Source organism: Rhopalosiphum maidis, chromosome 4, assembly GCF_003676215.2.
Source record: "Rhopalosiphum maidis isolate BTI-1 chromosome 4, ASM367621v3, whole genome shotgun sequence".
In the NCBI taxonomy this organism is placed as follows: Eukaryota; Metazoa; Arthropoda; class Insecta; order Hemiptera; family Aphididae; genus Rhopalosiphum; species Rhopalosiphum maidis.
This window is the reverse complement of record NC_040880.1, coordinates 52,600,768-52,619,673: the sequence shown is the minus strand read 5'-3', so window position 1 is coordinate 52,619,673 and position 18,906 is coordinate 52,600,768. Positions and strand designations below refer to the sequence as shown.

Below are 18,906 nucleotides of genomic sequence, written 5' to 3'. Positions count from 1 at the left end.
GACGGTCAAAGGATTTTGACTCTGATAATCGACTATTAAATGCTATTTATGTTGTATTCTTTAATGTTAATTGAATAAAAAAATAAAATAAAATGTTAAAGTTTAAAAACTACATCGACTAATTGGGTGATCACTATAATTAATTCTCTCATCGACAAATAAAAAATGTATAAATGCCTTAAATCATCTGCCCAAGATGAGACTATCGAAATAATGTTTGTATTAATACTAGAAACAAAGGTGTCTACTATCTAAAAAAATATATAATATAATATAATAATACATTACAAAATATCAAAAATAAAATAAAATTTTAATGATTAATGTCAAGTATTACAGTATCGATTTACTTGCTAAGTGCACCTTGACAAAATTGTTTTATACTAATTTGTTATTAATCAAATAGATGTAATGGAACCTTTAAAAATTAATTGACAATGTAAAAAGGGACAAGGAGTTATTCTGCTTATTATCCATCATAATTTACACCATACCTAATACCTGTTGAATGTTTGTTTATGTTTCAGTAAACGTATGGAACAAAGCAAATAATATGTTATAATCACATAAATAGTAAATCAATTCCATTAAATTTACCACTATTAACAATATTCCAATTAATCCTACATTTAAAACTTTTCAAAATTATGAATCATAATTTATTTTTTTATACCAATTCTATATCGATCGTGCCTATGCTTGATTGTAAGTTTTTTTTTCGACATAATTATGTTTCTAGACTGGGGATCTACGCAGAAAATTTTAAGACATTTTTTATGTAATGGCGTCAGTTTAAATTCTATTATCAACATATATGTTTTTTTTCTTATCTACTGTATGAATTGTTATTCATTAGTAACTTTGTCATTTTTTAACGTTGAAAATATTATTAAAATAGCAAATTTCCACCCACAAATAAATCAATATCGTCATTATCGTGATACAGTTTAGCAATTTCAGTTCTTTTACTATAATTTTTGCTTTTGATCACATTATTTCATTTTTTCCGCTCATACGCTTTATGCTAATATGTATATTGTATAGCGATCTTTGCCATGATAATGTAATATGATTAATTTACGATTTACTCATAAATAATCGTAGCGATTTAATTCGAATTTAATGATGTGTAATTTAACACAAAGCATAAAAACATAAACATATTTTCTACGTTTCTAGCTTAAGTTCAAGATTTCTTTGATTTTTTTTTATAGACAACATAGTTGTATATTATAGTTATACTATTCCAAAATATTGGCTTTAAGACAGACAACATTTTTTGTTTATAAGAATTTAAAGTTCAAATGTATACGAATATATGTCAAAATCACGAAAATTTGCAAGGAATTTTTAAGTTGAAATTCATAACATTTTTGTGATTTATATCTAAGTTAAAAACCCAATACAAGGTTTTCCTTCAAGTAACCTGTAAAAATAGTGTAGGTGTCAATATAAAAAACATTTTATAAAGTATGAAATTTAAATTTTTACGAAATCACGTAAAATAACGATATATCCTAAAACGATTTAAAATATTTGTTGTTATTTAAGAAGTATAAGTCGTAAAAACTTGAAACTTTCACCAGTGTTGAGAAAAATAAATGAAGTGTAAAAAAAAAAATATATTACAATTTAAATATATGAAATAATACAATATATCCTAGGATCCCAGAGTCTTAGACTGACAAAATTATCTCCATTCTGAATCGTGTTTCGTATACAATGAAACCTGTCGTTGCATTTAAATTTAACTCATCCATTACAGTAACCTACTAAATCATTGAAAATGTCATTGGATGGCTAAAATTATTTTTTGATGAAAAATGCGTGTTTGAGATACAAAGTATAAATCGTTCAATTCGTGTCTTGGTGAAAAAAATTTAAAATTTATAACATAATTGTACTAAACTGTTATTCAAAATTAACACTATATATTTTTTTTTGATTTAACAAAATAAATGTTTGATTATTTGATAACTTATAAATGTAACACTAAAATTAAAAAAAGGTGAGCAAGTGGATATCGCACTGCGTATAGTAGAAATGGAGAGTAGGTCACTATAATGGATGTGTTAAATTTGAATGCAATGATAGGTATCATTGTATACGAAAAACGATTCTGAACGGAGATGATTTTTAGTCTAAGATAATTAGTAGGATATATTTTATTGTTATTTATATTTAAATTGTAATATATTGTTATTTTACTCGATTTCCTAAAAAATAAATTTCATACGCTCATTAATTTTTTTCTATGTTGACGCTGGAGTTTTTTATAACGGTAATTTGAAGAAAAAGTTATGGAGAACCTTGTGTTGGGTTCTTTAACCTTAGATATAAATTACAAAAATCTTATGAATTTACAACTTTAAAATTTCTTGTAAATATTCGCAGTTTTGACATATTTTGTAAACATTTGAACTTTTATAATGCTTATAAACAAAAATTGTGACTTACAATTTTTGTTTTTTTTTTACTAAAATAAGAACAACTTATAATAAACATTGAATTCAATTTTAAAGATGTTTTGGAAAGCCAAATTTTTTTTTTATCAACATTTCAAGAGAAAAAATTTAGAAAATTTAATCGTAAATAGATAATGCTAATATAAACATTTTGTGAACATTTCAAGTATTTACAATAATTCGTTTTTGAGTTACAGCAAAATCAAAAAATCGATTTCGTCGAAAAGTGGTTATGCGTAGAAATCCTCGTTTTTCTGTTACGTTTTCAGGAGTTAAAAAAAAATAATAATCAAGTGTGTTATACGCATGATAATTTTTTAGTAAAAAACTAATTAAAGGTATTTTAGTTAGCTGATTTTTACATATATTTTAATTGAGATTGGTTATAATGAATTATCGATTGGAATGGACAAATATGTATAGCCCTTTGAGATCCATTGTAACCGATTTCTTCTTATTATTATTCTTTATCGTTTTTTAATTTTAATCTATAATACGTATATATAGGTAAATAAATAATATAATTATAATTTTTAGTTTGTTCTTCACTAAGTGCACAATTGTTTGTTATAATTGAAATACTCGTTAGAATATATTCTACATTTTTATAAATATATGATATAAATTTTTCAGACAATTTTTGTATAGAATTTGCTTAAATTATAATTATTCATTCTAAATTTACAAACAATAACGATCCTAAAAATGTAAATATAAATTATTTTTTATCAACTTCAAGAAGGAATTAAGGGTTGTTCTAAAATATTGTCATAAAATGGAATATCTTTAAAATTATTACTTAAAAGTTTAAATCATATAATACATACCTATAACCTTTATAAATATTTTATTGGGTACCTACGTTTTAAGGTAGGTTTCGATAAAACATTTAAGAGTTAACATATATTTTCAGTTTAAATGCGTTTTATTTTTTCATCAAACGGTGTTTAGTATAACTTCTCCACTGAGTGAATAGCCAGTACATTCGTTTTTTGCGCGTACTTAACAACAATAACACTTAATTTGCAATAGAGAAAAACAATTTAATTAGTCGTGAGAGAGTTTTCGAAACGTAGCATGAGACAAGTACGCGCTGGAAGTATTCAGTTATACATACACAACCTGAGGCACCAGTTATCAGAAGCATACACAAATACCTATCATTCACCACCCCCCCTCCCCTAATCACCAAATTGATGGCGTTCAATTCAACAACAGTAAAAAACGATAATATTTCTGCATTTAATAATAAATTAATGTACATTTCTTAAGTTTTTAGTTAGTCATAATTTTTTATTTAACAGACGTAAAGTTTTCGCATAGATATATTCATGCAATTAAAAAAAAAATTTTAATGATAATATAATGACGTATTACAAATATATTAACTAATGATGACGTACCACTAGTCAATTTTTAATCTTATTTAGTGGTTTTGAATTTAACGCACATACGATAAAATAGAATTTAATTTATTAAAGGGTTTTGAATGATCTAAAATTATTCTTTGTGTAAAACACAATTTTACCATTTTTGGTGCCTCTGCTGTACAGATAGTAATGTCATATGATTGAATTTCTTTAAGAAATGGCATTTTTTTACTACAGGCACAACCAATCCCATCTGAGCTGACGGCCAAATTGCTGGGTAATAGAGTGGCCGTATCACCCATTGTCACCGTCGAACCTAGAAGGCGAAAGTTTCACAAGCCTATCACGCTCACGTTGCCCTTACCACAGGCCTCTTCTAAGGGGATGATCAATCACTACACGGGCGATGCGCCCACCCTCAGGCTTTTATGCAGCATCACAGGTGAGCAAAAATAATTTTAAAAATGCGACTAACTAACACGGTTTACTCTCTATATCTCTCTTTATTTCTCTCTCTCTCTCTCTCTCTCTCAGACACACACATGGTATTTCGACGACCAAACTTACCATAATTGTGCACCATAAAATTTTTATGTTAGGTTGAACATTACAATTTATAATTTTACATTTAGTAAAAGTTTGGGTTTCTTTTTAAATTCTAAGTCTAATGATTTGAGTAGTCTGATTAATTACATGATATTTTTAATAATAATATTATATTATTATATCAATTAATATCAATGTTACACTCTTTTATTATATCGGCTGCAAACGAATTGAGTTCCAATAAAACGTTTTAAGACGAATTGAGTCCCAGGTTGTTGTAAGACGTTATACATACTAATTGAGTCTTGCGAAATTTTAAGTATAATATTAATGGAGTGTATGTTTTAATACTAAGTCTTATCAAACTTAAAAACATCTTCCTTTTAGTTTTTACAAATTGTCTGTAACAAAAAATGCTACAATTAGTTAAAAATGTTTTTTTAAATATTTTTTTATAATTTAATAATGTACCTCCTATATGGTTATAATATAATATGAATAATTTAAATGTTACTCGTGTTTAACTAAATTAATTTAAGTGATGATAAAATTACATTTTCTATATTGGTAAAACTGTATGTGATATATATTGTATAATGTATATATATATATATATATATATATATATATATATATATTCGAATCATGTTATTTTCTTTGATTGCACAAAAGCTGCATTTTTTCTTCGATTTATTTTTGTTTGTTTTTGATATCATTTCTTGTATTAGTAAAACAAATATTTCTAATTTTGATAATTTTGGGATGGGTTGAATAAGACATAGCATTAAATTTTGAATGGAAGGATTCACAACTGTTAGTATTTTGTATATATGTATACTAAGGTTGGTTTTATATTTTACTCAAAATAATTCTTGGACTCAATTAGTATATTATTTCTTCTCGTGCAGGTATTGGGACTCAATTAGTATACAGCAATAATCTTTCAAAAAATAATTTTAGTTATTTCTTATTAATTTATATAATATACGGAATTTCAATTTTTTCAAGTTTTAAATCGATATACATTTCTTATTATTTTATTTTTCTTATTTATCGTTATACTTTCCGCTGTTGATCTATATCATCTCTAAATTTCTTTGGTCGTCAAGTATATTATTCTTTCTGTCGTGTACCCATCTGTATTGTGGTGGTACGACACTTATAACTTTATATCAATTAGCAAAATAAAAAAATTGACTTGTTTTATTTTTACATAACTTTTTATTTTTATAAAATCAACTTTATTTGAATTTTTTCGATTAAAACCGTTTTTTTTTTGGCTCTCACTGTTGCGTAACACAATACTGCACTGTTTTGACAGGGTTGTTTCGGAAAAGATCTCGCAAAGGTAAAGAATTAGAAATCAAATAAATAATAATAAATGATTTCACTTGATCTTTTTTTCTTAATGTCACTCTCGTTTATTTTGTTTATTTCTTCAAGCTGACGCTATTTTATTATTATTATTATTATTATGGTTTAGATTTTTAATTATATAAAAAGTTTATTAAACTCGAGTGTTTTTGATCACGGTAATTTTTCATGTCATTTGGTTATCTATATATACCTATAAATTATACACTTAATCGGCATAGTATATACATTTAAATTTATATTTAATCACACCTATTTTAATTTTGATAGCCGTAGTGGGCACGTGTTTTGTATTTTTTGTACATCTTTTTTTCTTTTTTCTTTTTATTCTACACAACAATTTTTAGATGTGATATTTTTAAAAAAAACTATTCTTTTTGAAAATATATATTTAAAAAAAATATAAAAATAATTTCCGTTTAAATATTTAAGAAACGTGATCTTTTCTGAAACAAATTATTAATAATTTAAGCTTAAACGAATAAACAAATAAAACAATACTAGTTTCTGCTTTGCTTAAAAACTTGTAGTTTCAAGTTCGCTTTGTATATGATGTGGAATGAAGATTTATGTGTGGTAGAAATATTGGCTTTTGTGGACCTCACCCAAATTATCTCATTATTTCTGTGACATCTAACTTCTCTTACTGAATTTCAAAAATTATTTTTCACAATACACAATGCAAATATTCGAGTGTTGGATATTTCTTATCGCGTGCGTACATGTTGCTATTGTAGGCGGAACATCCAGAGCACAATGGGAGGATGTTACGGGCTCGACGCCTCTTACATTTATCAACGATTGCGTATCGTTCACTACAACTGTTTCGGCACGATTTTGGCTGATGGATTGTCGAAACGTGGCGGACGCGTCTAAAATGGCTACCGAACTATACCGGGAAGCTATACACGTACCATTTATGGCCAAGTAACGAAAATCGCTTTTTTCGGGGTGGACAGTGTAATGAATTCGTTTATAATGACCCCCCCCCTGTTTTTTTATATTTCAGATTTGTGGTGTTTGCTAAACGAACAGACACGAACGAAGCTAGAATACGATTGTTCTGTATGACGGACGATAGGGAAGACAAAACCTTAGAACACAAAGAACATTTTACCGAGGTCTCAAATAGTAGAGACGTTGAGGTACGTTAATAAATAAAATGTATTATACATACGCGCTTAAGATAAAATATATGCACGTATCACGTATGTAATTGTTATTTTTAGATATATTATTTTAGCATACAATAATAATATAATATATTATTATATAAAATCATTTGAATCTCATATTTTTTTATTATACATGGATAATGTTTGATATCCAACTGACGTGAAATTTTTTTAATATAGGTTCTGGAAGGCAAGCCCGTATACGTGGAATTCGCAGGAAATCTCGTGCCAGTCACTAAGTCCGGCGAACAGCTGAGATTAGTGGTACGGGCGTTCAAAGAAAACAGATTACCATTCACTATGCGCGTAAAAGACCCCAGTGCCGAACCACGTTCGTGGACTATAATAATGAAAGAACCAAAAGTATACAATTTTTTTCGGAAAATAAAATTAACGTTATTTATAATAAAATTACTATACTCATATTATACAGGTTTCTAAAAATGAACCCGCTCAAACGCCAGTTTGTGTTTTACAATTCGGATTGCCCGAAAACATTGTACATGATACAGATGTCAATGTTGATGAACATTACAATTACACATACACCCATGATTCAAGTAAATATTAATACATAATTTTTAAAATAGTTATTAATAATATTGCTTTAATATTTTTTGTCTGCGTATTTTAGACACCGAGACACACAAACGTGCTGAACTGAGAATAACCGATATTAGTAATTTCGTGTCCGATGATTGGATTAATTTGGCACACGAATTGGGTTTCCAATCGACAGATATTGCTCAAATCCAAAGAGAATATCCAGATAGTAGCGGTCAACAGTGTATGAGTATGCTTAACTTATGGATGAACGAAATATCTGGCCAAGATTCCGGTAATTTTTCAATATCTTTATACATTTGTGCATTATACAAATAAATAAAATATTTAGGTTTTAATTTTAACTAAACTGTCCGAGGAAGATTTATGAAATTTTTTTTGCCTTTAAAATATTAAATATACCATTTATAATAACTTATGGACAATTAACGTGCTTAAGTATAAACCTATTAATAAACATAAATGTCTAGATGAACTTAATTTCACTTCAAAATAATTATAATAATAATCTTCTACAATTACAAATAAAATTACTCTCATTCTTATTTTATATAATTATATTATTGTTGAATGTATAATATTATAAACGATTATTGATTGCAAAATGTGATATTATTGCTAATAAAAATACTATTTTAGTATAAGACAAATATTGTTGGTTCTTTTTAGTGATTACACCTAATAATATAAAATATACTGTAAATGAAAATTTTTATGATATCAAAAAATCTTCAGCCTGATCGATAGTTACAATTATATCTTATTTTTATAATAAATTAAAATTTATAGTAGGTTCAATAGGTACATGTGATTGATATTTTATTGATTATATTATTATTTCTATTAATATTAAATAATTTATTTTTATTTGAACAGTCATTGCTTTAGAAAGAGCTTTAAACAATATAGGTAGAGTTGATGTTGTGGAAAAGTGTAATTTTGCGGAGATCGGGCACTATCCTTCGCAAAATGGCGTTTACGTAGAATCAGAGAAACATCAAAGTATTAATAATTATATAACGATTGTAAAATACATCCATATAATTACATGTATATAAATGTGTTACTTAGGCTCTCAATCTCCGAACAACAAATATGCTGCCGAAGAGAAGGCTGTGATTGAAGATGAAATCGTCAAAACCGTGACTGAGAGACGAATGGAAATCGAACAACGGTTGAACGGTGAACCAGTGACCATCGAGAAGAAATATGAACCATACACCAGGGGAGACGACGTGGTCCAAATGACATCCAAACCCACGGAGATGCCCGCTGTTGAACCAATCGAACCCACCGAGGTGTCATTCGAACACAAACGTATGTCATTCGAGAGAGGCGTGTCGATCGAACAGGTACTCCAAGAAGACATCCCGGTTAAAGACAAATTAGTCGTGTTGGAAGAGAAAAAGATGATGTCGATCGATGAAAAACCTATCGATGTAGACATGGATGTAGACGCAACAAGTTTGACGTTTCATGAAAAGCGATTGTCGTTCGAGCAAGGCATACCTGTCAAGGAAATCATTCAAAAAAAGGTGGAGGACACCACCACTGTTTCTGGACACGGAAAAGAATCGACAACGGTAATTGAAACCGAAAAGTCAGTCGTAAAGAGCGATACAACGTTGGCAGAAGGTAATATGATAAAAACTACATGCTGCAGAACAAGCTAATAATTTTAGACGTAAACCGTTAAATTATATACAGATATGATATCTAGTTGCTTATTTTTAATATAAAATAATAAGCGAGAAAAAATATGTAAATATGGCAAATAATTAAGGCGAACATTAAACATGTTTTTAAATCCAAATAGTGTAGGAAATAGTTTAGTAGAAATAATTTCACCGTATAAATTAGAATAATAATAATAAAATCATTTTTATGATATGGCTGTAATTTTCCTTATCACGTATGGTTTAAAAATAACGTATTTGTCAAATTAAAAAAAAAACCAAAGAATTCGCTTTGCTGTATAGTAGGGTCGAGTGGACGTCGTCCTTAAATCAACAGTCTATCGGTCAATATTATTTAGCATATTTTATTATATTATACTATTTATATTGCTATTAGTGATTTATTTAATATAATAATACAGTAAATTAACTAATTTTTGATAAAAACGTCACATTATTACATTTCTTATATGATTAATTATTTTAATACAATATCATGTTATAATTAATAACTTTAAGTCAATATCGACTTACCCCATAGAATAATATAAATAGGTTCGTGGTATAAGTTGGCTATAACTTAAAGTAATTTTAAATATTTTTTTAATATCACTGTCATATTTATTTTTATGTATAGTGAAATATAATAAATATTATAAAAAAAAATATGTATATTAATTTACGTTTGAAAATTTTAAGTTTCTATAAGAAATTTTTATAAAATACTTTTTTAATTTTTAATACTCAATTATTAAAATTGAATAATTCATACATTTTTAATTTTCCAATTTTCGTAATTTTGAATGAGCTTTATGAAAATTTAAAAATAAAACAAATTTAACTAGGATGATCCAAAAATAATCGTGCTATTTATTTTTAATAATTTTAAACTAATATAAGAATAATTAATGTAAGATTTTTAAGCTTTTTATCAAAAAAAAAAATACCGATACTAAATTTGACAATACAAATTAAACATATAAATATAATGTAATAATTACATATTTATAATCGTGATTAAATTTTTTTTTAAAGGGTGGGCAAGTGGATATCGCACTGCGTATAGTAGAGATGGAGAGTAGGTCACTATAATGGATGTGTTAAATTTGAATACAATGATAGGTATCATTGTATACGAAAAACGATTCTGAACGGAGATGATTTTTTAGTCTAAAATAATTAGTAGAATACATTTTATTATTATTTATATTTAAATTGTAATATATTGTTATTTTACTCGATTTCCTAAAAAAATAAATTTCATACGCTCATTAACTTTTCTATGTTGACGCTGGAGTTTTTTATAACGGTAATTTGAAGAAAAAGTTATGGAGAACCTTGTGTTGGGTTCTTTATCCTTAGATATAAATTACAAAAATCTTATGAATTTACAACTTTAAAATTTCTTGTAAATATTCGCAGTTTTGACATATTTTGTAAACATTTGAACTTTTATAATGCTTATAAACAAAAATTGTGACTTACAATTTTTGTTATTTTTTTACTAAAATAAGAACAACTTATAATAAACATTGAATTCAATTTTAAAGATGTTTTGGAAAGCCAAATTTTTTTTTTATCAACATTTCAAGAGAAAAAATTTAGAAAATTTAATCGTAAAAAGATAATGCTAATATAAACATTTTGTGAACATTTCAAGTATTTACAATAATTCGTTTTTGAGTTACAGCAAAATCAAAAAAATCGATTTTGTCGAAAAGTGGTTATGTGTAGAAATCCTCGTTTTTCCGTTACGTTTTCAGGGGGTTTCCTGACGCTTTTGAAAACTACTGGACATTTTTTAGTTTTGACCAAGGTTAAGTTAAGTACCAACTAGATTCAATTTCTTTTTTAAAGAGGGGCTAAAGTCAAAAATCAAAGCATTATTTCTACTCAAAAACGTGTTGACAGAAAAAAAAATTTGAAATTAAAAAAAAAAAAAAACATTATTGTAAAATCAATACATTCATCACTTCGTTCAGAATCTAAAAACATTTTATGATAGATACACATATTAATTGAAAAAAAATTAAAAAGTCGAAAATTTCAAGTACCTATAAATATAATATAAAAAAAACCAAAATATTTTAAAATCGTGACATTTCTATCTATGAGATATTAATAAAAATCCTAAGCCAACTAGACAAAATTGGTCCCATATGCATGGGAAAGTAGTATTTTCTTACAGTTATTCGTCAATTTTAATTATATATGTATAGCAAATATAAAAATTACAATTTTGAGTAAATATAGAAAAAATAAATATTCAATGTACCTTCATATTTTTTTGTAAATTTTTTGATTTTGATTTAATACACCAATCAGCTTATAAAATAATAAAACTTGTACTGAAAAATAAAAATATTTATAAATATATAATGTTATAATTTTTATAGTACATATTTTTTTAAATTTAATTATTAACAATAATTTAATAATAAATTATGTATTTATAATTTATGTAAAAAAGTCATAGTAATAATAAATTTAAAAAAAATCTAACATATTACATGTTTTATAAGCTAATTACTATAATTGTCTATAATATTTCTATAAATCCCTATAATAATGTTTTTAGACGCAAAACTTTCCGATACAAAAGCAGTACCAAAACCTAGTATTGAATTGACTAAAGACACAGATGAGCAAATAAGACGCGATTCAATATTGTTTGAAGAAGTTTCCCAAGGTTTGGTTAAACTAGATTCAAATGAATCAAAAGTAGAAGACAAATGTAAGTTGTAAAATGAATTATTAGTATCTATCATTAATAATATTATAATATTTAACAATAATTACACAGCCAATATTAATAATTATTTTTCAGCTGAATTATTATCACCTCAATCATCTAAAACTCCTCCACCTAGTCCTGCAGAGTTCAAAGAAATAGAGCAACAAAATGAATCTAAACAACGCCAGACAGAATCTATATCTGCAGAAAAAGAACCGCAAACAGGTTAGTGAAAATTGTTTTGTATTGGACCGTTTTACTGTATTGAAAGTGTACAAAAACGCAAGCCGTAAACGTTTTGGTTTTTTTTTGCCATGGTTACATTATTTTTATATTAGTATTAACAGTGTAAATATACACAAAAATAGGTCGACACGAGTTTAAGGTATCGTTTAAGGTTTCTTCTTAAAACAATGGCTTCATTCTTCGCTAACGAAATAATCACATTACACAGGAACAAATGTTTTAAATAGGGTGGGGAAGCACCAGTCGACCTGTAACGGAGATAGCTACAAATATTACATTTACTTTTTCGAAACAGACTTGAAGCTTAGTTTTGTGTGCCCACAATACAAAAACAATTTAAGTTTGAAATTCATTAATAAAAAGTTGTCAGAAGGCCGTAAGTACCAATTTATATATTGTATTTGTAATTAATTTCAAAACATAAAAATGAGATCAAAGCTATACCACATTATTAAATCACAAATCACAAGATAATAAAAAATGAATAAATAGGTATTCGATTTTATTTATTTTTCGTTAAGTTTTTTACGAATTATAATATATTTTCTATTTCACTTCAAACTGATAACAAGTATAGCTACATAACTAAATTCGTTGAAAGAAAAATTAATTTTTATCTTCCAAAAAACAAAAACTGTACATCGGCTTGCGTTTGTTAGATACACATTTTAATATAGATTGAAGTTTAAACAGTTTCAATTAAAATAATTAATATAGCCTATGTTTTTGTGTATGAGTGACTTGAATATGTGATAAATAATCCTATTTATTATTGCTGCGAACAACGAAAACGAGTAAAAACAAATTCTATTAAGTTGTGACACGTGTAATAAGTTAAAGTTATTACTAATAAATGTTTGAATTGTTTTGGATTCATAACAAATCCAGTCAAATAAATTCATTGATCACTCTTTTCTTGTTTAAATTAATTTGTGTTAATATCGTCAGTAGGGTACGATGATAGTTGTTTGCAGCACAATATTTTCCTTTGATCCATTTAATCATCATTCAAATGGGTTTATTTATATCGATCTCATAATAAAATAATAGAATAAATATTTTTATTTTTATGTTTGAATTTATTATTTAAATAATATTTTTTATGGCTTTCGCGGTGATAAGGGTCGTTGGCTTTAATTTTTTTTTAAGATACTGAATTTAAGCTTTGTACTAACACTTAAATGACCCACATTGGATTTTATTTTTAAATAAGTCTCCAAATTGTACTAAACCTAACATTAGAGCCCTTCTATAAACCGCTTTTATATTATATATTTTTGTATAACTTTTCTGTTTTAAATATATTTAAACTTTTTTAAGGTGCTTTGATTTTTGTTCTATTGTTTTTAATCGTAAATAATAATAAGCCAATTTCATAAACAACACGCACAAAAAGTTTAACTCTTTAACTGCAGGCTATTCATTGATTAAATAAGCGGCACGTGGTTTAATGGGATAAAATATTTTTACAACATATTTTATAATTTATATCCTTTTTAAATAGATGGACTTAAAATCATGAATAAAGAAATAGTCGTTGATAAAATTAGTTATTTTAGAAAAACTGATTAAAATTAACAATTTATTTTATGTTCATATTTTATTTCATTTGTACAAGAGTAAATATTTAATACATTTAAATGCATGATTATAACCCTATACCTACCATACTATTGTGTAGAATATTAAAACATATCACGGTAAAACAAACATTAAAATAACAGTAGTTAAAATCGATGTTAAAATTTTTTTTCTCCTAATTATTAATTAAAGTGTATAAAAATACGTTATACTCATTTTAGCAATGAATCTATGAATCATTAATATCGGATATAGTCTTGCAATTCAAATATTATTATTTTAAAATAGATACTTAATTCCTACAATATTTAACTAAAATTATTTTATTATAATTTAAAATATTAATATTTATTATTTTATAATTTATTTAAATCACTTGAATCATATAAATTTATAAAAGTAATAATATAAGCAAATATTAAATAATATATATTATTTTAACTAAGAAAATAACTTATAATACATAAAACAAATATAAACTCTAGAACTTTTTTAAATTTACCTATGATTTAGTTACAAATGTTAATAATATAAATAAAATAAAACAAAAAAAAATCTAAATTCTAAAACAATTTTATTCAAACTTTAATTTAAAGTGTCAATTATAAATCATAAATCATTGAAAATAAGGTTAATTTCTTAAAAATATAAATTTGGATAATAAAGTTAATTATTTTATTAAAAAAATGTTTGATTTGTTCTAAAAGAAAATAATAAAAAAATGTTCATTTCTTATAAAATACTATTGAAAAACTACTTTAAAATATATAAAACTTACTTTTAGTAAAAAAATAGGTAACTAAGATGTTTAACTTTAAAATATCCAATTTAATATCGTGTTTTGTTTTTCATACATACGATAGGTATCATTAAAATAAAATACTCCCGTTATTTATACAAAATAAGCATTTTAAACTGAAAAAAAAATAAATTCAATTAAATAATTTCTTTAAGAATAAGCGTTAATATGTACAGTAACCCATATACCCTTAGGTATAAGCACCTACACATATGCACAAACAATAAAAATTTAAAAAATATTGAAAATAAGATGATTAAGGTTTTATTTATTTAAAAATTGGAGAATATAAAAACGTAACTATTCATTCAATTGTAAGTAAAGCAGTTTTAAAAAAGTTAAGAATAACATTTGCTATGACAAATTATTTATCTAATACCTATATTCATCGAAATCAAAGCACCACCGGCACACAAGATTACAACAGAAAAGTGAACAAACAAACCACAGTATATTAATTGCACATTCAAAATCGCTGATGCTACATTGTTAAGTAGAACCTTGCTTGGGAATGAAGAGCTATAATACTATATTGTCTCGCTTTTTCGCGGTTTTCTATTTAATTACACAAAAATACACACAAACATCCACACAAACATAAAACTTATATATTTATCATTTCACGTCAAATCCTTTGGAACAATTTGTTATGGACCGACTGACAGTTTAAATGTTAGATAGTTAAAAAAAAAAAAAAAAAAAAAAATTAGTCATATGTTGATTTTGGTCGTAGCATTGTGGTCACAGGACAATGATGACTTGTTGGACACTCATGGTTTCGGTGAACATCTCAACGGCATTGAAACGCCAAATTTATCGAAGCCAAAAATTCATAAATCGTTGGCGGACATTGATGAGGAATTTGAGGAACGATCGGTTGTATTGCATCCTTTTTTTGATCAACCAAAAAAAGATATTCACGAACAAGTACAATTTGTAAAACATCATGATGATTCACCTGCATTTGAAAGCCCATTAACAGATAAAAGTGTATCTCATCACGATACAGGAATAAGTCTAACTAGAGAATATTCTGATACTTTAACTAGTTCAGGAATAAAAACAAAACCTAAACATACAGATACAGCTTTTGATGAAGAAGCAGAACTCACTGATAATGGATTAAGTCCAATTCAACCTGATGAAGTCGGACTTACAGCTAATGAAATAATAGAAATAAAAAAGAAAATTGGAATGTATGATGCTGGAAATAGCCCAATAATATTTATGGAGTCAATAGCATTATCTCCTTTCGAAACGGTGACAAGTGATGTATCTACTATTACTGATGATGTGAAAAAAATTGATGTAGCAAACAGTCCAATAGAATCAAATAAAATTCAAAGAAACATAGACACAACAGTAGACGTAAAAAAAATGATAATGAAATTAGAAAAATCTGGTGCAGGAGTGGAAGACGCGACGTTCCAACAATCACCAAAAAGAAAACCACCAGTGAAAACACTTTTATCGGGATCAGTACTTCCAGAGGAACATCAAACTTTATACATCGACATTGAAAAAAAGCATAAGAAAAATGATACAAATACAATGAATATACAATCAAAACTAGATGAAGTAATTAAAACTGAAAAATGCGTGTTGGAACATTTAGAAAAAGTTGTAAATCCATCCGAAAATAATTCAGAGCTAGAAAGAAAATTATTGCAAATTGTTAACATAGAAACAAGTATGTTGCATAAGTTCGAAAAAATAATAGATAAAACCGATGAAAGTGTTAATAATTCATGTTTAAAAAACTTAGAAAAAAATATTATACCAATTGAGAAAACTGATGAGAAGCTTAAAAAAGTAGATACTATGTTGGATGCATTACAACAATCACCCAAAAAATGTAGTGAAGATAAAATTGAAAAAAAATATATAGATACGGGATATAAAAAAGAAGAAAGTATCATGGAACCAATTAAAGTTACAGGTATTTCTAAAGAATTAAAACAATTAATTGATGATGACGAAGAAGAACAAGAAAGAATGTATAGAGTACTAATGAATGAAAATAATACAGATAAAAATATATATAGCAATAAAACACCTGTAATTGAAGAAATAATAACTCCTAAACGTGTAAAATCAACTACCAAAAAAGATAATACCATAGATGATTCACAAAATATTGAATTTAATAAGATTAACACAAATTCTAAAGATTCGATATTATCAACAAAGGAAAAAATAAACTTTAATAAAAATCTAAATTTAAAAGAGAATGAACAATTAAATACAGAAACATATAAAACTGAAATAAATGAAAGATTAACAAAAGATACAAAAGACCAAAAAAATAAAATATTTTATGAAGAAGATGATGAAGAAGAATCAGATATTTTTGAAAAATTTACTCGAGAACATTTAAAGAAGTCTATAGATCTATCACATATGGACATTGAAAAGGATGATAAAGATAGAAAACATGATACAAAAGATAAAGATTTTGATATTGTAGATGAAGAAAATGAAATAAATAACACTAAAAAAGATAAATCAATATTATTTATTCCTAAAACAATAGAAAAAGGTTTAAAAGATATAACGATGACACTAACAAGTATTGTAAAAAAAATGGATGTAAATGATATGTCAGGAAAGAAAAATGAGAGTGAAGGAGGAGATAAAGAAACTAAAGTAATAATTGAAAGTACAAAGCAAGAGGGTGGAGAAATAGAGTCAAATAAACATAAAAATACTAAAAAAACTAATACTAAAAAAGATCTAAAATCTAATATAACCCCACAAACTCCAATTTTAAAAAGAGATATCTTAGCAATAGGCAAAATAAAAAGTGATAATTTAAAAAATGACAGTATAGAATCTTGTAAATATAATATAGAAAAAGACATTAAAAAAGAACTAGTTGATAAGGAAACCGACAATAATGAACAATTAAAGATAAATAAAGATATAATTGAAAATAATCAACTTGTAACTTCGGCTAATAACACGGTAAAAGAAATAAACAAAAACATACTAAAAACAGACGACTCTAACATAAATAAAAACTATAAAACAAAAAATAATGAAACAGACATAGATATTGACAAAACTCTAACTGATAAAAATAAAGAATTAAAAACTGATAAAAAAAAAATTATAAAAAAATTACCATTAAATTCAAAAGAAAAACAAATTCTAAATCAAAATGAAGTAGAACAAAACTATGATTTAAATATCAATAATTCGAAAACACAAATATTTGAGCAAAAACATAGTGAAAATTTAAATGACAAATTAGACATTGGTACAAATATAAAAATTGAAAATAAAACAAAAAGTACATCTTCATGTTCCTATGAAAAGTACGAAACAACTGAAACAAATGCAAAAACATTCATACACAAAACAGAAATTGAACATACGGAAACAAAAACAACAAATAATAATCACAAAACCCACCACAAGGAAAAATTAATAAAGGTTCAACCTACGGATTTCGAAAACATCAAAATAAATGAGGGAGGTGGGATAATTACACAGGAAAATGAAAAACTTAAAATACCAGAAGAAAAATCTATACTACAACAAAATGAAAGAGAAGACGAACAATCAAAAACAGAAAGCAACAAATCAAAACTATACATGGAAGGTATTGAAAGCGACAAAATACATTTTGATGAGTTTTATAAATGGGTAGATAAATTGGTAGAAGAAAAAAATGAAAATGTAACGAATAAAGAAAACGAAGGCATAAAAAAAAGAATATTTAAAACACTTAGAACAGCATCCATTGACAAGGAACATATAGAAGACGAATCAAATACAGTTAAAGAATTTATATCAAAACAAATCATTACAAAATACTCAAATGAAGAGCAAAAAGATATACTAACAACAACTAAACCAAAAACAAAACAAACAATAACAGAAACTGCTACCATATTGAAAACAAAAAGTAAAGTGATCACCGAAAACAAAAAAGCAGGCAATTTAACAAAAAATGTTGAAACAATTAAAGACGGATCAAAAACGGAACAAAATAAAACAGATAGCGAAAGCCAAAACCTAGGTAATACAACAATGAAAAACAATGTGGTTCATAGAAATGAAATATATATAAATGTAAAAGATGATCCTATGAAAGTAACAATTGAACCAATGATACTACCAAAAATAACTAAATTCGAAATAGTTCAACAGATAAACATAGAGTCAAAACCAGAATCATACACAAGTGATAAAGACATGAAAGGATTATTAACTGACGATAATCATACAAAAAAAACTATTATAGATAACAAAGAATTGACTAAATCTACCTCAAAAGAAACAATTAAATTAACACCCGTTGAAAAGGACATCGGTGAAAGTCTAAAAACTGATTTAGTTCTAGATATACTAAGAATCGAAAAATCTGATAC

The 18,906-nt window shown here is 25.9% G+C and overlaps 1 protein-coding gene across 1 annotated transcript in view; it reads left to right on the top strand.

Annotated features, from left to right (window-relative positions):
- The first annotated feature begins 3,542 nt into the window (after positions 1-3,542).
- Positions 3,543-18,906, top strand: part of LOC113558317 — a 40,466-nt gene continuing 25,102 nt past the window's right edge. The window contains exons 1-12 of the mRNA XM_026963783.1: positions 3,543-3,551; positions 4,073-4,277; positions 6,493-6,682; positions 6,765-6,900; positions 7,111-7,293; positions 7,364-7,490; positions 7,565-7,768; positions 8,371-8,496; positions 8,566-9,129; positions 11,749-11,904; positions 11,998-12,129; positions 15,264-18,554. Coding sequence (XP_026819584.1) covers positions 3,543-3,551; positions 4,073-4,277; positions 6,493-6,682; positions 6,765-6,900; positions 7,111-7,293; positions 7,364-7,490; positions 7,565-7,768; positions 8,371-8,496; positions 8,566-9,129; positions 11,749-11,904; positions 11,998-12,129; positions 15,264-18,554 — 5,323 coding nt within the window. The remainder of the gene's footprint in view (positions 3,552-4,072; positions 4,278-6,492; positions 6,683-6,764; positions 6,901-7,110; positions 7,294-7,363; positions 7,491-7,564; positions 7,769-8,370; positions 8,497-8,565; positions 9,130-11,748; positions 11,905-11,997; positions 12,130-15,263; positions 18,555-18,906) is intronic.